The sequence below is a fragment of the Parasteatoda tepidariorum genome, chromosome 11 (genome assembly GCF_982258835.1).
Source record: "Parasteatoda tepidariorum strain Cologne lab strain chromosome 11, Ptep-v5.0, whole genome shotgun sequence".
Classification (NCBI taxonomy): domain Eukaryota; kingdom Metazoa; phylum Arthropoda; class Arachnida; order Araneae; family Theridiidae; genus Parasteatoda; species Parasteatoda tepidariorum.
Window position 1 is genome coordinate 61311170 of NC_141765.1, and position 24347 is coordinate 61335516.

A 24347-nucleotide genomic window follows, 5' to 3' on the forward strand; every position below is an offset into this window, starting at 1 on the left:
ATGTCACCCGAATATGGGTGACGTGGCAGTCAACGTGTTAAAGTGAGTTTTTGTATTTGAAAGTTTACTAAAAATATTGACTGCATTAATTAATTTGTACGTTTTGAGATCCAACCTACGAAAAATGAAGATGAAATCTTAGTGCGTGGAAATCCATTCATTAAAAAAATTTCAATTAGGTGTTTATTTTTTTATTTAATTTTTACTTTGCATGCTGTGCTAAGCAGGTCAGGGATTTAAGTAATAAGTGAAAATACTGCTTTTCTAATGTGAGCGTGACTCTGTCCTTAGACTTTAACGATTGTTTGAGAGAGTTTAAAACAAAGCTTCCCAATCTTTTTTTCCGTCAAGGACCGGTTATAGTTAGACAATTTTACCGCAACCTGCTGAGGGTTGCGGTGTAGCGTGAGTGGATGTAGATTGTTAATATTGTAGACGTTTTTTTTTTAATAATTTTAATTTATTTTCATTTAAACTTTAGATTTATTTGCATTTGAACAACAAAATAAACTTCTATGCACGGTATTGGAGCGGCTTTAGATGACGTTTATCAGCTCCCAGTTAACCACACAACGCAGTATTACAGCACAGTAAATAAAATGGAAATAATTTAGTATTACATGAGTGGCCCGTTAGCGATTTTAGATTCCAGATGGCGTTTAACGACTCGCTCTTCTGTTTGGAATTTTCCTACATAAGTTTAAAAAAACCTTGACTTTATTTCGATTTTTTTCTTGACTTTATTTCTATTTTAGATTATAAAGTTTAAAAGAAATAAATCTTGTATCATAATTGATAGCAGCTACAACCAAAAGAAAACTCTTTAAGCAAGAGAACGAGTCGTTAAAAGTCGCTAGATTGTAAATTAGCGACCCGGTACCGCTCGCGGCCTTTGGAAGAGAGGGACAAAAAGTAGTTTTTGCCTGTCACAGTGAAGATTTTAGGATTACAAAGATAAAAAGGTGTCCAGCAATTCTTAAGAGGTAAAATATTGTGATAAAGTAATTGTGGCTAAACGTTCTGTAGTATGAAAAATAGTACACATTTAATAAATTTTGATCTAATGATCCGATATTCTAATTTCAAAAGGCGACTTTAATGTTTCGAGGGCTTAACTTTCAATATACAAATTAAAATTTTGTAAGTATTTTAAGTTGCAGAATGAGACACAAAAGTAATATTTTTCTAAATAAAAATTCCTTTTTTAACGGATATGAATTCTTGGTCACAAAATATGGGGGGGGGGGTAGCCACAATCTGAAAAATATAGTCCCTTTAGTTTAACTTGGAGAGCTGTTGAAAGTTTTGGATACTTTGTGTTAATTTCACTTTTTGAGTATTTTGCGGTAGCTCCGGAATTAATAAAGGGATTCAATCAATCATAAAAATGATTTTTTTAAATTTAATTTAGTAATGGTCAAAAAATTAATTGTAAGATACAAAAAAGTATAAAGCAATTTAGTATAAGTAATTTTAATTTCCTTCAAATTTCAAACCCAAACATTTGAAGGGAATCTATAAAATAGTTCTTGAAAAATATAAGCTTAGAAATAAGACTTCGGATTGCGGACACAAAAAAAATTAAATTTAGAATAAGGGGCCCAAGCTTTCAACCACCTTCTTGCCTAAAGTATTGGGATCATATTTTCAAGTTTGTGACTATCCCATCCTATATTTTGTGGGTCAAGAATTCTAATTTATTTTATAAAAAGAAAGTTTATTCAGAAAAAGTACGTTTTTGTGTCTGATTTTGTAACTATAATCTGTCCAAATATTATTTTAAGATACAATTTTTAAAACCGAATCCTTATCCCTAGGGAAGTATAACCCAATTTCTAACTGAAACGTACTGCGTGTGGGTAAAAAGCAAGATTTGTTAAAACCATGGTAAAGGGAGGGATAAATTGTATAAAATGGAGATATCGCGTAACATTGAAATGCCTATTATATTTACAAAGCGTATAGCATATTAAAGGGTAGGTCTTTCCACCATTAGAATTGAGCCTTAGTATATGTGGAAATACGATCATAAATTATTAAAAGTGCTAGCTTTTTTGAATTACACATTGCATAGCGAGCGAGAAAGACACTCTGAATAATTTTTGATAGAGACCTGATTTTTACGCTATAAGACGCAATCATAATAGCTCGAAAGCAGACCTGAAATATGCTAATTAGTCAGTGCAGACGATATTTTAAGTCATAAAGTCAGACACCAAAAATTTCAGGCCCCAGTTCTTTCTCTCAATAAATATACCTTTCATTTTGGTTGATTAAGATTTTGACTTGATCCACAAAATTTCAGGAGCAGCCGCGATCTTGAAATTAGATCTTAATAGTTTGGTAAAAAGAACGGTCTTAAGTTTGGACCCTTTGACGTTAATTTTACTTTTTGCGTATTTCGCGATATCACAAAAATTTCTTAAAAGGAGCCAAAAAAGTTTTACAGACAATTATAAAATTCGTTTTTCCGTAGCTAATTCAATGCAGGGAATAATCTTTAGTAACTACTTATCGCTCCTTTTTTATTTCATTTAATAGTAGTTGAACGAAAATTGAATTTTTAGGTACACAAATTTTTACATCATTTTGAAGGATCTAGTTTTGTATAACAAAATGCAAACTTTAAGCGAAATAGATCGAATAGTTCTTTATTTTGATCAAATTTTGTATTTTTCGATATAAAACTACATTTAAAATTTTGTAAAAATTTGTAAACTTTGCACTTTATAAATTTTTCAATTATTTAAAAATAAAATAATAAAAAATAATAAATAATTATTGAAACTTTCTTTTGTGAGAAATTATCTTTTTGTAAGATTGACTTTTATAATTGTATTCAAAACTGTTAAATTCACTTAAAAAAGTTTCAAGATATGAAGAAATACGGAAAAAGTAAAATTAACATTAAAGCGTCCAAACTTAAGATCGCTCTCCTGATCAAACTATTGGGACTATATTCCCCAGTTTGCGGCTACCCCCTACATTTTGGGAATCATAATCAGTAGAGAAAAAAAAAGAAATTTTTAACTAGAGAAAGTAAGTCTTTTGTATCTGATTTCGTAACTTAAAATATTGTCTGCACTAATTCGTTGGCGAATTTGAAGTCATTCTCTCGAATCATTAAGATTGAGTCCTGTTACTTGAAAAAAAAATTTTTTTTTTGCGTGTTTCGCTTTTTCCCTTCCTTTTTTCGTACTGTACATAGAAAACTCTGAATCTTTTTGGAATCATGTATATAAAAGTTCTGGAACGTAAAAATCTGAAGTCCTTGAAGCAAACAATTGAGGAACTTGGTGCAAAAAGTAAGTTCAGATTTAGAAAATATTTTTGGGGTCTAAAAGAAATTAAAAAATTCCTTAGGTTTGTATAGCTTTTCCTATAGTATTTACAATATCCTCCTAAGTCCCAGCTTCGAATATATTAGGCATTTTTATCTTTCTCATGAAATATTGATTTAAGAATCTATACAATGACATAAAAAGCCATAGTAAGTACTTTTTAAATTGTTTACTTTACCTACTGTAAGTACTTTTGTAAAGAAGATCTTAAACAATTACAAAGTAAAAAGCATAATTTATTTATTAATTTTTACTCATGAGCATGCAGGCTTGTGTGCTCATTATTAAATGCAGCTTATAGGCCGTTGTCAAGTTGAAAAAGAAATAACAGAAGTTAGAGGACTCCACGAAGATGTATTTATAGTCATGGTGGTATACGAATCCGCAATCTCCACGCCACAGAGCGCTTGATGAGCGAATCCGCTCTCCCAAGGAGGTTCCGAAAAGCATAAAGTCGTTTTATTAAAGCAAGACAAATTTCAGTATACACATTTAATACCTCCATTTAAATGCACGAAAAACCCATAATAAATAATTACTTTGACCTTGTGTGGTATTTGCTTTTTAGGGATGAGCTGTCGTCACAGTACAACTACATTAATAAACTTGCGGTGATCGACTAAGTGAGTCGATCACCGCGTAATAAGTACGGTGATTGACTCCTTTCTTCTGATGGGGCGTTCCTGGCTGAGCGGTATCACCCGCCAAATGCTGTGTGAAGCATGGAGTTGGCGGGTTCGAATCCCGCTTTAACCCTGGATGTAACCCTTGTTATGTCCTTTTCTGAATTCTTCTGTCCCGCAATGAACTGATCGTAAAGACACGGTTCTCAGAAGAACACCAAGTCAAGCATCACTAGTTGCGGTCAGTAAGCGGGTGGGTGACCACTTTGCACCGAGGGTGCATGGTATCTGTCCTCGTTAAATTGCTCTACTGTAAAGTGCTCGACTTCACATGCAGGTCATGGGGCTACTAAAGCAGGAGAGCCATTCCCTCTCCAGAGGATCAAAATTGCGATGGCATGTCTTCGAAACATTCTCAGGGATGTTTCCCAGGCCGTCGCCAATAGCTCATTGTGCAGCTATACTGCGACTTCAATAAAATACTTAAATTGTTCTATCTGTCCTTCTATCTGACAAAGGTTTATAAGCCTAAATTAAGCAAACAAGCCAGCAAATGTATGTAATTTCAATAAAGCAATACTTCTAATCCAAAGATTATGCAGGTGCGTACGTTGAATATATTACCACAATTCAGCTCGAACCCACTGTCTCTGCACCCCATCTCCCAACCACCGAATCACGTGTGTATTTGTCTTTGCTCTACAACCAACTGGATATTACATTAAAATAATTCGAACAACTGAGATGGATGGGAGAACGTGCAGCATTCTCAACTATCTTTCCTTTGGGGATTCCCAATCTATAGAATATAGATTGTGCCAAGTCTCAGCTCAAATCATAGAAGACGAACCATGCTTCCATTAACCATTGTACCAATTTACCCGTCATAACAAATGGTCAGCCCTAGCTCGATGTTGGAATATGTGGTACTTGCTAGATAGAAACTGTTTTAAAAGTTTGTTCGTGCTCCAAAATTATGAAAAATTTTAACGTTTACAAGCGAATGGTACACAAGTGCTTAAATAAAAAAGGACTAACTTGGATTGATTGATTTGTTCATTTACGTCGCACTTGTGCTGCACAATGGGCTATTTGCGACGGTCTGGGAAACATCCCTGAGGAGGATCCGAAGACTAACTTGGATGCAGAGACTGGAGTAGTGCTCTTCAAACTGTAAACGTTCTGTGCACTCATTTCACAATTTAAGATTAGACCACATATTTTATCTTTCTAACAACAAATTTAAATCGCTCAAGCTTCACTATTAAATATTTGTATGCTTTATTTATTGTAAACGTCGAAATTCTTCAGTGATTTCGGAACACGTGATGCACTCCATGGTTGTCTTAGTCACTTGTCTTAATAAAACAATTTATTATATATATTCATTGATACACATACACTTTCAGGCTTGTGTGTTAATGATAAAGACAGCATATAAGCCTTTGAATAATTGAAGAAAATATAGTAAAGATTAAAGGTGGATGTTGTTGTTAATTTACGTCGCACTAGAGCTGCACAATGGGCTATTGGCGACGGTCTGGGAAACATCCCGGAGGATGATCCGAAGACATGCCATCACATTTTTGATCCACTGCGGAGGGGATGGCAACCCCCGCTTCAGTAGCCCAACGACCTGCGCGCGAAGTCGAGCACTTTACGGTAGCACAGTTTAACGAGGACCAAAACCGCACACCCTCGATCCCTACGCAGACTGATCCAAGTGGTCACCCACCCGCACACTGACCGTAGCCAGTGATGCTTGACTTCGGTGATCTGCTAGGAACCGTGTCTTAACGATCAATCCACTGCGGGACATTAAAGGTGGATATCACATCTAGTGTTATGGTGAGATTTGAACCTTCTACCTACATTCTGCGGAAGTATGTAGCAATGATTAACCTTACCCGGTTTGAAATCAGTTCATGTAAATTTTAACAGTAACTGGAAAATATATAAAAGGAAAGCTTCGTTTGGGCAATTTTGTGGTTAGATGTGCAATAGAAAGTAGCTAATTTTTTTTTAAAGTTCCTATCGGACTGTCTACAATGGTAGGTAAAAAAGTTTTCAACAATCGAGTTCGAGTTAGTTTAAAATACCGGTTTTATGGAAAAATTCAACAGACTATTATTCATTATCTTTTTGTCTGTAACATTTATCAAATGAAACAGCTGTTTTAAAATTCGGTGCAGAGAACTCTTAATTGGATCATTAATTTGATTTCACTGAATTTTTTATTTTTACTCATTACATTTTGAAAAAAAAATTGAAATATCTGCTCCAATAGAATTAACTTATCTCATAATTTTAAATAATTTCGAATCAAAATCTCTAAATTTTGAGGTTTTAGAACTCTATTTTTCTATACACTCATTATATTCATAGAATATATATAGAATTAATGTTTTTTTCGCTTCTATCTACATTATTTATGCAATTTTCTTACTGTATATATTTCAAGATTTGTCTTTTATGTGATCATAACTATTAATCCTGAAAATGTGATTTCTACTAATCTATTCTTTTGATGGGAAATTTATCCCAAATTTCATTAGCTTCCCTCTCTAATATTAAGTATGCATAATACATATTTAATCATGTTCATGTTATATTGACAATCGTGAAAACAGCGAAATGTTTCGAAGTGTTTATTGACTCTATATTACATTTTTTTCTGAAATATCAAGAATGATTGTTAGTCTCATTTGCTTGAATAGAATAAATTAACTCTAAAATGTAAGGGAAAACTGAAATTTTTCAAAACTCCATATTTCTGTGTTTTGTTTTCGTTTTATTTGTTGTAAATGCATTGATTAAATGCATTGAACATTAGGCATACCCAACATTATAAAAATATTTTTATAATTTAATTTGATAAATTATATCAATTTAATATGAAAAATTGTTTTAAGTGGAATTGGCGAATTTCAATTTACGTCATAAACTTTAATTTTAATGAAAAAAAATATATAACCTTGTTTGAGTTTTGAAAGAGGGAAAACACTTTATATAAGTGCATATGAGATTAAAACAAAATTATAACATTTGGTAAATTTACAGTAAATACATAAACCTGATCTGTTAACTTAAAACATAAATTTTTCCAACAAAAGAATCTAAACAGATTTGAAAACTTATTTCGACATTTTAATATAAACAAATCTCAAAAAATTAGATCCATATAAGGTACCCGATATTTACTTCCAAATAAATTAAAATTAAATAAATTAACTTAAGGCTTGTCATTTTGACCGTTTTCGAAAAATTTGTTAAAGTTTTATCTAGTTTAAGGTTTAATAAATTTTCAATTTCTAGGTGGTAATTTTTACTACATAAATTTGTACTATTTGTAATACAACATTTAAAGCTACGTTAGTTCCGCATTTACAAAGTGCTAAGATTAAATTAGTGCGAGATTTCCAAATTTCTGTTTATGTGATTGGTTCTCCTTATTATAAATTAAGATGCTTTTTAAAACTTAGTGTGATTGTTAAACGTAGATTCTAATACTTTTAAGAGCTACGAAAATTCATATTTATGTGGTCTAATTTATTTTTAAAAATTACTTTAGTTGTCGCTTAGTCTAACGAATTGTGTGCTTTGGCCCTCCAAAAGCTTTCCTAAATTAATATTTCATGTATTGTAGCATTGTTTATTTATGAGAAATAAGATAAAGTGAATGTAAAAAAAAATGAAAACGAGTATTTATTCAAAAGCAAAAATTGGTTGCAACCAGAATATTGAATCATTATATAGCGGAATCTAACAATTCCTTTTGTACTCTAGAACCGTTAAATCGATCTAATACCTATTAAGCATATATATATGTATAACACTATAAAATCAAAAACTTTTAGAATTGTAAACGTCTTAAATTTCTAAAGCCTACTTTAAACTAGTTTTGAGTTTTTAACCGTGCGAAACTTATGCACTAGTCTTGAACATAAATTCTCATAATTTTCTCAAGTTTCATTGCTTTAGCAAACTTCACTTTTTTTCAATGAAGACTGAAAAGGTAATTTTGTACTACCACATGAAAGAAATTATTATATACAAAATACAAGCAATTTTTATGTTACAAAATAACTAAACATAGTTCTGTTTTTGGAAATATCAAATTAATGTAATATTTTTAAAGTCAAAAGTATTCTTAATTACTGCTTAAAATTAATGACAATGTAACTTCGCTCTGCTCACTATCTGGTATGAAGATAACTTTTCAATGTAAAGATCTATATACATATATTGTATGTATATTGACGTAAATTAATAAAATCAAAATTTATTTTAAAAACTTTTTAAAAATGAGTTTTTATTAGTAAGGGTAAATTTCTTTGGTTGAACTCATTATTTGTTGAAGATACAATTGTAAAATTTTTGTGCATTTTTACCATTTGAGTTTATCTAATAAATAAAACTGAATATTTTTGTTTAGAGATCAGCCTACTTACATTTTATGTGAATTATGTTTACATGCAATGAATAATTTCAAGAAATAGACGCGGAAAGTTACTTGTCAATAAAATTGTAATTTTCATAATTAAATAGAATAAAAGAGTAATGTTTAACTCGAGGAACTCTTTCTGAACATAATGGAGAATTTCTCTTACTTATATTGATTATGAATTCAACTTAGTTTACTCAATCTAATTTTATTTCTTTCGTGTATGCTTTCATTGCGGAAGTCATTATTTGATTACTTTTCCTGGTCATTTTGGATTTTAGTTTAAATTTATGATGTTGGTTTTCATGATGACTTTTAGTGGACTTAAGATTACGATTCTAAATTATACTTTTCGGAATAGAAAAATAGACTTCAAATTGTTTGAGGAGAAAAATAGTTTTTAGCACTACGGAATTTTTTTAAATTTCAAAAGCAATAAAAATTTTGTCTTCAAGAATGTTGGTTATTACTACATTCGAATTAAATCTTTCAAAAGTAATCGTTTGTGTGTTCAGTAATATAAACAAAAGTAACAAACTTGGAATTCTTAAATTAGTTATCAAAATTTTTCAAAATCTGAACTGACAAGGGTATAATAAACTACGTTTATAAAAATGCTGACATAATTTTTTGGTATAATTTAAACAAAAAATATATTGAAATTCTAAAATTTAGAGCAAATTTTTCAGATTTTGATTTAATGACGGCATTTAATTCTAAGCTTCGAACGATACTGTAAAGTAAAGAGAGATAGTCAGTTTCTGAAAATTTACTGTAAATGATTAAAAAATTAACTTCCCCACTCTGTGACCTTTGAAGATTGAATTCGATAGCAGGAGAAGCCTGCAAACAAGTCTGCAAAATTTTTTTGAAATTCTTAATGTTCATGTTTAAAAATGAGTGGTCAAGTTGACTATTATTTTAGTCAAATTGTCATTCTAACGCTGAAAGTTTTGGACAATATCGGTGTTGGAATTTTTTTTATAGGGAAGCTTCATAATCAGTGCGATTTACCATGTATTTAAATTTAAGAAAAAAATATGTATAAACTAGAATTTTACTAATCGTGGCTTCGTACCATTTAAGTCTTATATCCATTTAAGTCTTGTATCTATTTTTATCATTTTTCAAAATGGCAGAATGGGAAATTTGTCTGACCAAAATGATCCCAATCTTATTTTCCTCTGTGTAAAAAATAATCTATACATTATGCTAAGCCTTGTATTTTGATCTGCAGTTATCACTAGATTATTTCCCCATCACTGAATACGGTTGTTTCAGAAATTCCATTTGAAAGTATGAAAAATACCCGCATACTTTTATCTGCACAAATAGTTGCTTATAAAAAAAAAACGCCTAAGCATATTTGCTACTAAACCTAATATTTTTAAAGTTAATGCGATTCAAAATAGTTTTCTTCCTTGAACTGCTTTATAACCTCCCAGGGACTAGAGCTTTATAGAATGGCAGAAAGTAAGATTTTCACTTAATATGCAGTTTAGAAAAGAACTTTCAAATACTATAAAAAAAAATTAAATTGTTACATGAGATACATTTTTACTTTTAGTTCTTTTTTTCTAGATATTGTGGGATATTTTATAATGTGTTTCAAATTTTAGTCATGAAAAAAATTCGACTAGAAGTCATGGACCATGAAACAATCAGTTTATTTGACTCAAATTTCTTACCTCGTCTTACAATTTTACGCTGTAAATAAAATACAGAGGATAAAAGAAATCACTTTGCTAACATAGAATCTGAATTGTGCTAAATGTTGAATTTCCACTAAAGTCCAAGCTCTACTCTTTCAAAATGTAAAGTGAAATAGAATGATTCAAAAAATAAAATGATTATTCCGGGTCTTTTAAACCTTATTTTTGGCGTTTGGTCAATTATGAAGCTTAAGACTAAGTTTCACAAATGGTCAATTATTATGAAACTTGGTCAAATATTTATGAAACTTTATAACTGTAGGCATCAGCACGTGATTTTGACTGGATAGATGGCGCGCCAAAATCGGGTACTGTTGTGCCCAACAGAATATTCGTCGGTGGCCTTTCTGAAAATGTAAGTATGATTACTTTTCTCAGTGTTGAGCGTTTTACTGTAAATACTGAACTTTTAGATTTTTCAAATTGCTAATCTAAATTGATTTGATCTATATTTGAGACTTCGAGCACTTTAAAGATCCATATTTTCAAAAGTTACTTTCTTAGATCAAATTGAGCCTAAGTCTTTTTTCCAGTTGGATGAAAATTTCCGGAATTTCCTCTAGGTGGCAGCACAATATACTTTCGCCTAACTATAAATCTGAGCATTTTTTACTAAACTAGTCTGAACTTAAAAAAGTAACATTAAAATGCCCTAAACTTTTTGCTCTATTAGTTCAAATACTACAGTAAAGATGCATGGCTAAACTACCTTTTCATTTAAATTATTCTAGTATATCTACTTTTTCAATTCAAATTTCTTTTTTTATTCTCTGTTTTTATCCATCCAGATGCATAATTTGCAATTTAAAATTAAAACCAACCGAGCACTTTTTGTATATTCAATATCCCGGAGTTCAAGTATTTTCTACATTGAGCGTGATTTTTCGTGTTTATTGACCACCAAAATTTGAAAAGCATAAAAGGATAAAAACAAGCCTGATCGGAATTTTTAAAGGCCCTTTGCAATTTGGGCAATAAGTCCCGATAAGGCGACAAAACAAACGTTTATTTTGAAATCAAATATTGCGAAACAAGATGCCCCCTTCAATACAAAGAGAAACACTAATATAGTAATGTGAAAAAAATCAAAGTGCTAGCAATTTATTTTGATTTCTTTAAATTTAACTGTCCAAAATTATTTATTTACAGAGTATAATATTTTAAATTTTTCTTGCAGACTAAGGATGAGGATCTGACTAAACTATTTTCAAAATTTGGAAACGTTAAGTCTGCGAAAATCATTGTCGACAAGGGTGGTATATCAAAAAGGTAAGCATTTCATTTAAAACTATAAGTTCAATTAAAACTTATGTTTGTAAATTGTACAAATACTTAGTATTTTAAAATCATAAGAATTGCAATTTTAGTTTATGCTGTCAAAAGTTTTGGAATAAGTAGGATAAAAATTTTAACTCGGCGGTCATTGAGGAAAGAAATTCCTAAAAGAGAACTGCTATTATGCAAGAGCATAATAGCAGTGATATATATGGAATGATAGTATATGGAATTCTGAAGCCTATAGACTTAATTGAACAATATTGCTCAATACTACGAGAACAATTTGATTCTTTGCGTGAGTAATATACCACTGGAACGGTGTAAAGCTTTGGTAGCCGAGAGTAGACATACGACTGTAATAATCCGCGGGGCAAATCCTTTTATAAAGTTAATTCCGTCAAGTATATTTCGTCAATAAATTTGAACTTAAGAAGCATTTGGTTAGATTGGAATTTAAATATTTTAATTTCAAATAAAGTGAAATTTAAGGGGCGTTTTTTAGAGTCCAGAAAGAAATTTTACACTTTTGAATTTCAATACTAAATCGCTCTCCGAGAAAGTAAAATTCAAAACAAACTTTAAATATTTGACTTAGCATTTTAGTAAGAAGAAAATTTTTGATTAATGAATTTTGTAAAAGATAGCGTTGGGACAAAATATTGTGGAATGACTGTGTATTTTAATGAAATTTTTAAATTTCAAAGCATAAATTAAACATTGATGTATAATCTGGAATTTTCTTTTGCTGAATAAAAATATATTTAATACCTGTCGAAGTTATTTCGATCACTTTATATTTGTCTTTTGGTACACTTTGAGCGGAAACTACTTGAAGTAACGCATCAAATTTTTTATTAAGTGAAAACTAAATTTTACAACGCAAATATTCTCCAAATCTATCTCTTAATGTTTTGAATTTTAATGTCCCAAAATATTAAACTTTGAAATAAAAACCTTGCTGCATTGTTAAAATTATGCAACAAATATTCAGTAAGCGTAGAATACACTATTCTTATTTAATAAATCTTTACTTTTTGAGTTAGATTTAACAGTGCGCCAAAGAACAAATTAAGAGTCAAATTTATAATATATGTTATGCAAATGTAATTTTATAGGAAGTATAATAAGGACTGCTGCAAGCCATTTGTTGTTCATCATAAATTATTTTCAGAGAAATTCATTTGACCTCCAAATATTCTAATGACTTTCCAGCATTTCAGTATTTCAAAATTTATTTTAGATTTGGATTTGTTACATTTGAAACTGAAGATGAAGCGCAGAAAATCCTAAATGAGGTACGTTTTAGTTTATACTTTTTTTAAGTCATTCTCCCAAATAAAACTAAATTTTGCTTTTCAAAAATAATATTGTATATTTTGGGAACTTGAAATGTCTTAAACGCTTTATAATAATTCTAGTAGATTGCTGATTAAGCACAATAAGAAACTTTTTGAATTGATTTTTAAAGTATACGAAGAATGTGCTTTGGCTCATATAACTGTATTTTTTATGCAAAGAGTAACAAATTTTGAAATGCTTACTAAGGTTGTCAATTAATCTTAAATTTTGAGCATAAATACTGCTACAATTTTATTCAAAGTACAGCGTAGTATTGTATTGACCTTCATAAACATATCGCAGGTTTAAAACGACACTTCTGCTCATGTTGTTCAATGAGAAGTGAGTGCAGAAGTGTCTTTTTAGTTTCGAACTAGCGACATGGTCTAGTGCCTTGAACCATTAGTTAACAAATTTTTGGTTATTTTATTTACAATTTAAGCTGATTGAATTTGGATATGCATGAAAATTAAAACTTATTTTTAATGAAATTTTCCAGTATCCTTCCTTTAGTTAAAATAAATCTTACATTTCGTGGTAATTCAATTTTACAAAAATGTTCAAAAAGATTTAATTTTTACGTGTTGCAAGTGGCAGTCCTCATGGAAGTATATTTGAACCACTTGTTAATCTGCAGGACCTGTTTTATATACCTTGTACCAGTTCGAGGTACAATAACAAGTCTGATCAAAGGAACAACAGATTTACTCTTTATTATATTAGGCCTAGAAATGGCTATTTTTCTTACGGGGTATTTATTTGAATATTACTTCAGTTCTGTTTTCAAATAAGTATTAAAGGGTTTTTCAAAACAAATTGATTGAAGAATTATTGATCGGGAAAATCTATTAAAATTTAGCACATATCTGAAATGGTCACAAACATATAACAAGGTATAAACTAAATACTGAAGGCCAATTCCTTAATTTGGTGACTAAATTATTTGCCCAAAGTTACTGAAGGTATAACTCTTATCATATACCAATAGTATTTTTGGTATTTAAGGTTTTCAAACAGTGTAAGACCTGTTGAACTCTTATAGTTATTGAATAATCTCAATAAAAAAGAATTTTCAAATAAAAATTATATTTGTAGGATAAACTCCTTGTAATGTTACAATTTCTTCATCCGTTTGCAAGTTCAATTATTCTTCAATCCACCTTAGACATTTGCTTCACACTTTTGCTAAGTATGTAATTAATAGATTAAAACAAATTACTAAACTACAATAAGCCTTTATTATTTTTTTTAATAGAAACTTTAGTACAAGTTCTAAACTTTTTATAGCATAAATTTAATTTCTTCTAAAAATAGCAACTTGCTGATCAAATTATGACCCTTTACTTTTAAAATATTCTAATATCCATTATCCAAAGAGTAAAAATGACAAATTGAAATTTTGTAAATGTGATGGTTTCGAAGTCTGAACGAATAGATGAGAATAACTTGAGGCCCAACTAAGCTGTAATTTTAACTGATAAATCAGATAGAAAAACATTTTGTTTAGGTGATTTAAGAAGTATCCTTTGTGAAGCACTTTAGACTACAATTACTGATTAACTGCAAGTCTTAAAAATGTGTATGATTTGATCTTGTAGGTCAGTATTAAACTTTTATTTCAGTGGCTGCATTTTTTTCTTATACAGAGTTTTAATATTTGTATATTAAAGCACTGAGATGCAATATTAATGGTGTGAGGGTGTAACCTTAAATATGCTAATTTATGCAGATATTTTATTTTGCAAACTTACTTTCTCTGAACAAACAAGTCTTACTTCAACTGATTTAAATTTTCGTCCCCTAAGTGTGGTGGATAATCGCAATCTAGATAATAGGATCCAAGTAGCTTAATAGTGGTCAAAAATTTAAGCCCTCTGTTAATTTCACTAAACATGTATTTTGCTCTATCCTATTCATTAAAAGAACTAAAGGTTTTGCACAACTAGTTTAATCGGAAAATTCCATGCAAGATATGAGTTTCAAAGATTCTTTAATTTTCGAAGAAAAATTTAATTGTATGGCATAAAATTTTTTAAATTTAAAGCGGAGTTTGAATTGACTGAATTTGAAAGAAATCGATGCCGTAGTTTTATAATAAGTAAAACTCCTATATTTTTTTTCACTAATATATTGTATTTTCATTTGAAACTATAATTGATGCATTTAAGTACCTTACAATTCTATGAATTAACTTTTATGGAAAATCAGTTTGATTAGTTAAAATTTTTATACGATTCAATAGATCGATATGTAAAACGAAGTGCGCTGTATGCTACAGCTCTCCACTAAATTATTGAGACCATATTTTTCAGGTTTATTTAATGTGTTTGTATTAGATTTCGTAAGATAAAATTTTATTTGCATTAATTAGTCGTCATAATTAAAGTTAGATTCCAAAATCAAGATAATTGCAGGTGTTAGGATGTGATAATCCGATCACTACATCGAATACTCGGAACACTTAGCCGATCAATCGGAGAGATCTCGTTTTGTGAGCTCAGTAAGCGACCCACCTGGAAAATCTTAGATTGGCAATATTTAGCTATTAAAAAAAATGTATATATCGATGGTTTATAAAGATACCGGCGCATCTGCAAATTTATAGTTTTGAGATTTGATTCATTTAAAGTTATTAATGAAAACTCTCCTGGTAAAAATGCTCCTATTCATTCAGTTTTCATTCAATCTGTATAATTTTTTGCACTTACCTATATTTCTACATTATCTACGAGGAAAATGAAACAAATTTCATATAAACCTTTAAATTTTGAAAATATTTGCAGATGTGTCATTATAAGATTTAAAGTTTTGCCCTGTAAGTGAGGCAAGTTTTATCTAGTACCGATGTATTCCATGTTATTAAGTTATTCAATGTTAATAGTAAGGGGGAAATTGAAACGTATAATGACATATTTGCAAGAAGTGTCGGTATAGCATAAAAACAATATCAATATACAGAGAGACTTTAAAAAGATAATGACACAACAACCATTAGTTAAATTTACTCACCAGCTGCGTGACTTCTCCCATCAATGTTTTGCGAACGACTGACACAACGGACAAAGCGTCACTATCGGCTGCTGGTATAGGCTCAAAATCGCGCGTAAAATTAAAAACACTAAAGACACTAGTGCCTCCAGGAGGTACATTTTTGAAGTTACAAAACTGTCGTTATCCTAGTAAAATAGAGCATAAAATTACAAATATTTTGATACCAAATACTCAAAAAGTCATTTTTTGCACTTGTGCCGGTATCTTTATAAACCATCGATATATGGTTGCTGACTTATACTCGGGTGTAATTTGTTCGGCAAAGTGTTAAGGTGTTCTGTTTTTCATTTTCACTGTTCAACTTTCATACAATCTTCCATTAGAATTTGGTTTTGATTTCTAGGTAGAATTCGTTAACCTGAAAGACCTTAAATTGAACATAGCTCCGGCTGTGAAGAAGGAGGTAAGTCAAATTCAATTGGAATATTCCTTATTAAATTTTTTTTTTTAAAGACATATAAATGACTCTTAAGATTTAAACCCTTATTTTTCTTATTGCGTTTTTTCTAAATCAAAATATGCCATTGTGCATATCAGTATTAACTCGCACATTCAATTTTTAGATTTTTATTGACTCACATTTAATTTTGAGTACAGTAGAGCGCCGATTATCCGAACTGTTCGGGACCGAACGTGGTTCGGATAATGAAATGTTCGGATAATTGGAAAGTTGCTTAAAACCTAGTTTAAATGATTATTATTTATGCACCAACTTTCCTTCACACTTTTTCTAGGCTTAGGACTGGCAGTATTATCTAAAATAGCTCTGGCGAGTTTAAGACTTTTTTTTTTCAATTTTTAAATATATTTTTTTAAACTTTTTTTTCCAATTTGAATCATTTTTATCATATTTCGGCTTTTTTTATAATTTTTTTTTTGTCTGATTTTGCCACATTTTTATTTATTTTCCATTGCAAAAGATATCCAGCAAAGACTTTTGTTTCAAAGAACATGTTCTTTTTTGTGCAGCCATATCCTTTATTCTTTTTATATAAATCAATTGAATTGGATCAACATCATTTTGACGTTCTGGGCAATTCATTGCAAAATCTAATGAATTGCATGCTTTTTATGAGAAGGTCCACGATCTTGAACTTGATCACGTACTTCTTCCTCTTAATCTGAGGAGTTCCGATTTTCATGCAAAATTTCAGAAACAATTTCATGATCATTTAAAATTTGAAATCCTGAGTCGTTTTCAGTGTCTCGACACCAGTCTTCTACTTCTTCTGCTGTATAACATGGCATATTTTCACCTGAAAGATCTACCGATTCACAAATTGCAGTTTCGTTTGCTTTTCTGATAAGAATTTTATTCCAAGATTTAAGATTCCAAGCACTGTAATCACTAATCATTAACCATGAGTGACAACTACCCATCCCCCAATTGTAGAATTTCGGCACTTATCTATTCATAAACACATTCTGCTTTTCAACAATTGTAGATTGTCAAAATGAAGCTCGCATTCTTTGATAATTTTCAGTTGAAGAGGGCTAAAGGGGTATGTAGGTTTAACTGTATAACAATACATGTATGTATGGCTACTATAAGAAAACTGCTGAAAAAGGTTGTAAATTAAATATGGTCTTCAGATCTAGTGGATATTATCTATCCCTCTAAATTTAGAAAAATTGTCGATAAGTTAAAAAAAATTCTAAACTTAAAAAAGAGAAGAAAAAAAACGAATTCCGACATAGTTCGGATAATTGGACGTTCGGATAATAAGGGTTGGGATAATCGGCGCTCTACTGTATTAATAATTTTAATTTGAGGTTTTCTGATTTGCTGAAGCTTCTAAATTTCAGTCTTCAAAGCAATTATTTAAATTTAAATCTCAACTTTTATTCCAATAGTTCATTTAATAAGTGTTCAGTTGTCAAGACTTGTTTAGTAATGTTAATTGATAAATAGCAATTAGTAAAAGCTAATTTCTAATTAAAAACTGGCATATTTGCTTTTATGCAAGTTTGATTTAACTTTGCCCACATTTATAAGAACATGCTTTGTTAATGGAGTAAATGACTTTATTAAAGTTACTCTGAACCATGCTGTTTCAAAGAACTATATTAAACTAAAATTTCTTTAAAAAAAAAACATTACGATCCATTTCTGAATTTATTTTTGCCATCTTTTAGTTATCTTTAACCTATAAATGAGCTAGATCATTCCTAAAATCGGTGATATTTACACCAATACTCATCTAAACATGGTGTCTGTTTTTGAACCGTATTTTGTTATACAATGTTTCGAGTTATGAGGTTCATCAAAAAAGGTTCAAGAAATGTCTTGTTTCACTGCATAACTATAAGCTAAATAAAATATTGTTCAAAATTTTTTAGTACCATGTCCTATTTGTTGTCCTAAGTTTAAAATATACCGAACCTAAAGCATGAAATTAATAAAATACGAATTTTGGGGAAACAGAATTGCTAACATTTAATTAGTACGCTATTTTAATTCCAATTTTTCTGAAAGAAATAGATATTGAGGACATTAATAAATTGAGATAGTGTCTGAAAAATCTGATTTTTTCCTTTATCTTCATATACAGGTAGAAAAGGTAATTTAAAATGGTTATAAAAATACCCAGCTTGAATATTAAGAAAAATATGCATCTAACAGAAATAGTTCATTTGGAAAATTGATAGCACCCGAAATTTTAAAGCGCGTGTAAACTTTTAAATTGAAAAAAATTTGTATGCTACAAACTAAATCCAATGTAGTTCTAATATACAAATTTTTTAACTGGAGCAAAATAAACTTGGATTAGTTGTCCATTGAAAATTAAATTTATTCCTTTTTAAAAAATTTTCTTTTTTATAAAACTGCATTTATAGAAAAATTATATTGCATTTTCTTTCAGAAGATCTGCTCAGGTCGAAGATCTGTGGGTAAGTTCAATCGTCAAATTCTAGAATTTTGTTAAACTCTCTTAAAAAAAAAAAAAAAAAATTTTGAAGCTAGGATAAAGTTTAGTCTCTTGTTTTTAAATTATAAATTCAAATCCAATCTATTGAATATTGTGACTTTATGATGAATATACTTATAATTTATGCTCATAATTGCGATATTCATGAATAAATTTGGCCTGACCATATGGATGTCTATTAGTGCAGAAGCCATTTAAAGTGACTAAATACGACACAAATGTACTTTCTAGGAACAGTATCCACCTTTATATCGATGGATTTGAATTCTAGATTCTCAAAACATGGGAATAATTTGGAAAATATGATTCCAATTCTTAGGAAAGCAGAGCAAAGTTTCGTCCCCAGTATGTTAATTTTAGTTTGCATATTTGACTCTGTCTAATGCGTTTCTTAAAATTGAAACTAATTTATTTTCTTCGCACAAAACTAGCCTTCTAAGGATAATTCAAAGTTAACTTTTTATAGTTGTAATTTATTAATAGTCAGACAAATTGTAAATGTCTAAGTATAAATGTTTTCAAAATTTTAATCTTTAATTTAGAATTAAATCTGAAATTAGATGAATATCGGTTGACTAGCACTTGATAAATGACTTAGTTTTCAATAAAACTAGTTAGACATAAAATTCCTGCATAAAATTTTTTTAATCTTAAATTTTCATAGATTCTGTGTCTAGTACTTCGATGGTATGGCCTGCACATTCTGCTTCGACTGGATTTTCTAGGGATTCACTTTACTATCCTCAGGTGAGTTCTATTGCATGAATTTGGTAACTGGAGTAACTTTTTTATAGTTTTATATATTTCAGTTTTGGGTTTAGAGTAAATATGGGGTTCCCAGTTTACGCACGTGGATCTTTTGCCATTAAATTGTACGTTCAATATTTAAAAGTTTTTATGCAAAAAATTTAAACGTTTTATATTTGTTCAAAAAAATTTCTTTAAAACACTGGACCGATATCGAAACAAATGTATTATGTTCATTACAAATGTGCAGGATTGGTTTATTTCAAACACGCACTTCGTTGTTTTCTCAAATATGCATATTTACACTAGCCAAAGCTTGGAGAGACTTTAAATTATCTGCTCTCAGAAAATGCTGTTTAACCATAATTATTCCTATTTTGAACAGCTGTGTTATGTAAATCCAAGTTAGAACTAATTTTCAAATCTAATGGAAGATTAAGCTTAAACTTTTGACCTTATTAGAGGATTGCAATAAATTTGGAACACATTGAATTAATTATCATACAATCTTTTTAGATTGTGTAAAACTGTCGAAAGAGAGAAATTAAATTTTCTGCCCGAAATGAACCAGCTTTAAGTTTTGTTCAAAAGACAGTCGCTAGGAATTTTTTTAAGGTCTTTTTTTCCCTCTAATGTTAAACGTTGTGAAAATGAGTTTATCCCAAACTTACTTAAATTAAAATGATATTTTCCTGTTAGAAAGGCTGAGAGTAAGGGAAATTTTTGAGAAAATAAGCATAGTTTAGACATTTGTTATAGCAGGAAAATGGAGAAAATAAAAATACTGAAGGGTTTTATAGAACTAGCTTGATGTAAGGTTATTTAGAAAGTTATGCAAAGAAAAATGGCTGCTTTAAAGCTTTTCTTTGTCGAATCCTTTTCGAAGCAAATGAGATTGAATCAGCAACTCCTAAAATTAAGTTAGAAAGCTGAAACAAATTTTTCGATAGGTATGCAAATAGCGCTAAAATTAAAATAACATGAAAATAGATTTTTCAAAAATATAACCTTCCAGGAAAGTTCAAAATTGCCCGAAATTTGCTTGGAAATTCAAACTTTCATGCTTTTTAAAAATTTTAAATTTGCTATAATTTGAAGTCAATTGGTGAGGATTTGAGTTATGTATGTAGCAACTTTGTGATGTATTAAATATTTGGAATAAATACTACTAAATATTTTTCCGCTTTTAAAATTGAGTACTTTTAAGAAGTTAATGGACCTCTTTTCGCCAAAACCTAGTGACCTAAGACACAGCAGAAACTTTTGTAGTAACTGGTCATAGGAGCACGTGATTATTTTATATATACACATACAAGAAAGTTGTTATGCACTAAAAGTGGTTGGAAAATAAAATCAATACCAAAGCTATTAAGTGCCAGTTTCAAATATTTCGTGTTTAGCAAGTTTGAAATTTGTGCCGAAAGAACCTGTAATCCCTTCTCTTTATTTTGCTGTTACCCGTACCATTGCGTGCCTAATCATTAAAAGCAGTTCAATCGTGAAAAAAACTTAAATTTTAAGCCTGCAACATTAAATAAATCTTGAATGAAAACTATAAAAGTTATAAGCGGCAATTATGCCATTTGTTCCTCTTGTTCACTTATCATAATGCATAGGGCTAAGAAATTCTCTAAATTATAAATTTTGATAAAAGCACTATAATCATTCATTCAACTTACTAAGGGAAATTTGAATTTTTTAATTTCCAGACTTCTTGGCCTCTAATGTGGCCTCATCAGTTCTACCTACAACAACAGTGCCATCTTCAATCTGTAAGTAAATTTTAAATTTTTTGTATCTAGAGTTAAGTATTTGTTAGCCTTATTAGAAAACAGAGCCAATAATTTTAGGATCACTTTCAACAGATTTTGGTGTGCTAAATGTGCAAGCCCAGTGAATTCTGAGATCTTATATTAAGAAGTTTAGTTGTACAAGAAAAGTACTAATTGTGTTAGTACGAATTATGCAAGCAAAATTTAAATACGCTTGTTAAAACAGACTGAGTGTCCAGTACTCTACCCTCCTGGGATCCAGCGACCAATATTTGAAAATTTTTCTTTCAAACAAAATATTTAGTTTGCTTTTACAAAGCGATTGATTATGTAAACATTGAGTTTACCCTTATTAATAAGAAAGTTATTGAAAGAATGCGAAAGGTAATTATTGGAAAGGGAAGGAAATTTGTTCATGTAATCTTTCCGGCTGTTTTAAAGCACATAATTTCGTTCAGTAAATTTTGTTTCGTGACCAAAATGTGCAGAAAAAATTTAAAAGTTTTACAATATGTAACTGCAAAAAGTTGTATTTAAAATTTAATTTATTCAAAGAAAATTCCATTCAAAATGGTTTTTTCTTTAGATGTCGGAGAAATTAACTGTAAGGTATACAAGCTTTGAAAAAAAATATTTAGCAAAACACAAAATTTAAACGAAATTAGTAATAGTTTCTGAGAAATAGATTCTTAAATATCTAATATCTGACTTATTTTAAAATTATAGTTCTCATCAGATTCAATATATTTTGCTAATAAAAATCTTTAAAATAATGTAAAAATTTTTATACCATTCACTTAGTTTCCTACAATTTATATAAAATAAAAATTGCATGCAAAATAATTTTGAATTATCTTTTGGCTAAGCTGATTTTATAATTCTGTGCAAAAAGTTTTCGATCGAAAGAAAAACTTTAAAAAAAATTAGGCTAATTATTCCTTAATTTTGTACGATGTGCAAACAAAAGATTTTAATTTTATGCAGTTTTCTTTAATAAAAATAGTAAATGTCTTTTTCTTTAAGAATTCAGAGATTTAAAAAAAATCGACCCACTCTAATGTGCTGCAGGCACCTTTAGAACATTTGGCTTATTTCATTGCCCTTAAAATGTCATATTGAAAACAGATCTAACTCTTTTCTTATGTCTCATAAACTTGGTTATGTGGGAACTCAAGATTGCCTGAATACTGTTTTAACGTTAAACCAAAACTATCTTAGTATAAAATTGCATTATGTATAAAATTCAAATTCTATTAATATTGCTGTGAAAAATGCTGAATTTATATTTTAGCCCATGCAGGCACAGTCTGGCTTTCCGCAATATGTTTGTTCCATTGCACCGACTGGATATCCATTTCAAGCAATGGGGACAGTCTCTGGCACAGATTACTCTGAAACTTCAGCTGACAACAATGAAGTAATTTTTATATTTTACTCTTAACTAAAATTTTCGAAATTAAATTTTGGTAATTGCAATTATGATGGAATGTATTCATTGTTATCAATTATCGAAGTCCTTCAGCTTTTTGATATATCTGCCTTTTTGCTTTAACAATAAATTTAAAATTTATATTTAAATTTAACAAATATTAAGCTTCAGTATAATACTTTACTAACTAAAAGCGAAAATACTAACTTTTATTCTTAACAAGACTTCCAAGCGTAATCTGTTTGGAATCTAGAAATTTCCGGACACTTTTAAAGCAGATGTCAGCCATTTCTGGCGCATTATTTAGAAACATCTGCAAAATATGTAGCATGGATAGCTTATGTTCTAAATTTTAATAATAAAAATGAATCTCAGTTGAAGAATGATAGAAATCCAGCAGAAGTAATATATACCATCACACTCAGTTTTTTTAATTTTTTTTTTACAGAAATGAGAATATTTTTAAAATTTAGACTTGAAACACTATTTGTGATAAAGCATAAAATTGCATAATGTTTAAATTTGTATTTTCTGCAGAACACAAAAAATCGCACTAAAACTTCCGGTGCAGATTATGATCGCCATCATTCAGCTCATGCTAAGCAGAATCAAGCTAGAACAACAAGCCCTCAACGTTTAGGTACCTCTTCTCTCGAAACTCCACCAAATGTTTCTCATTCCACACCAGTTCATCACATGCACCACCCAGTCTTGGCCAAAACCGTTAATGGTGTCACAGTTATGGCTTATCCTAGCTACATGATGTGCAGTCCAACTTTGGTCCATGTTGAAGATGGTGCTACTGATTCTGACAGCGATGTGACAGAGCTTGGATTTTTGCATTCACCATTCACTTCTGGAACTCTTACACCACCTGCAACACCCCTAGTATCACTGTCTTGCGAATTTAATGCCAATACTAGCATTGAATCTCTTCGCAAAAATTAATGTTTGTGTAATGAGGATGGAAAACGAATCTTGGAAAAAAAAATGAGTGATGGTTAATGTTTCCCTCTTTTTGAATATATTATATATATTTAAAATATTTATACCTATCCTATTTTTTTCCATTCAGAGTGTATGATTAGTTACATTAGCTTATTGTTTATGAAACATAATGTAATCGTTTTATTTATTGTTTTTATGCCCATATGCCACTGGTTGCCTTTGTATCAAAGTAAACCTTTTTGTCGGCCCCTTTACGTATTTAACTGTGCTTTTAGTTCGGTAAACTTCTGTCAACAATTCAATTGACTCAGGCTAATTTTATAAAACTGCTTCTTAATTATCAATTATATATTTCATTTAATTTACTTAGTATACTGAGTTTTATGTGTATATTTGTGTGCTTGTCTCCCTACCTTGTCTACATTATAAATACTAACTCAGGTTTGGAAGTCTTAAAGTGTAAACGTAGACTGATATTTTAGTATTTTTACCATCTTTCCTGACATTTTAAAGCAAAATAAACACTGAATTGTATCAATTGTAAAAAAAAAAATTAAAGGCTTAAAAGCCAATTTGTATGTGTATTTGCATTTGAAAACTGAATAAAAATATTCTGTTGAAGTCCTGTTTGCTACACAGCCTAATTAGAAACATAAAAGTTTGCAATTAATATTCAAGCTTCATGTTTTTAGAACTGAGCTTTGTGAAACCATTGCGAAATTTAGATGAAAGCA

General features: G+C 29.9%; 1 protein-coding gene across 4 annotated transcripts; it reads left to right on the forward strand.

The window, feature by feature from the left end:
- The first annotated feature begins 5873 nt into the window (after positions 1-5873).
- On the forward strand, positions 5874-24234 carry LOC107446667 (uncharacterized). Of its 4 annotated transcripts, none has more exons than XM_016061367.4 (10): positions 5874-6015; positions 10383-10475; positions 11298-11389; positions 12639-12693; positions 16131-16190; positions 18652-18679; positions 19382-19464; positions 21174-21236; positions 22528-22653; positions 23203-24234. In XM_016061367.4, exons 1-10 carry the CDS (start codon positions 6013-6015, stop codon positions 23611-23613), a joined length of 1014 nt encoding a protein of 337 aa, XP_015916853.2. In that variant the 5' UTR covers positions 5874-6012; the 3' UTR covers positions 23614-24234. The 4 variants fall into 4 exon arrangements, with proteins under 4 accessions (XP_015916853.2, XP_015916854.2, XP_071043537.2 ...); XM_016061368.4 differs by having other exon boundaries at positions 18655-18679; XM_071187436.2 differs by lacking the exon at positions 10383-10475 and having other exon boundaries at positions 5955-6015.
- The last annotated feature ends 113 nt before the right edge of the window (positions 24235-24347 follow it).

Bases quoted from the DNA above. Each gene is read 5' to 3' on its own strand.
- LOC107446667 (XM_016061367.4), top strand. The intron at 10,476-11,297 runs GTAAGTATGATT...TTTTTCTTGCAG, and splicing joins TCGGTGGCCTTTCTGAAAAT to ACTAAGGATGAGGATCTGAC. The intron at 16,191-18,651 runs GTAAGTCAAATT...ATTTTCTTTCAG, and splicing joins CTCCGGCTGTGAAGAAGGAG to AAGATCTGCTCAGGTCGAAG.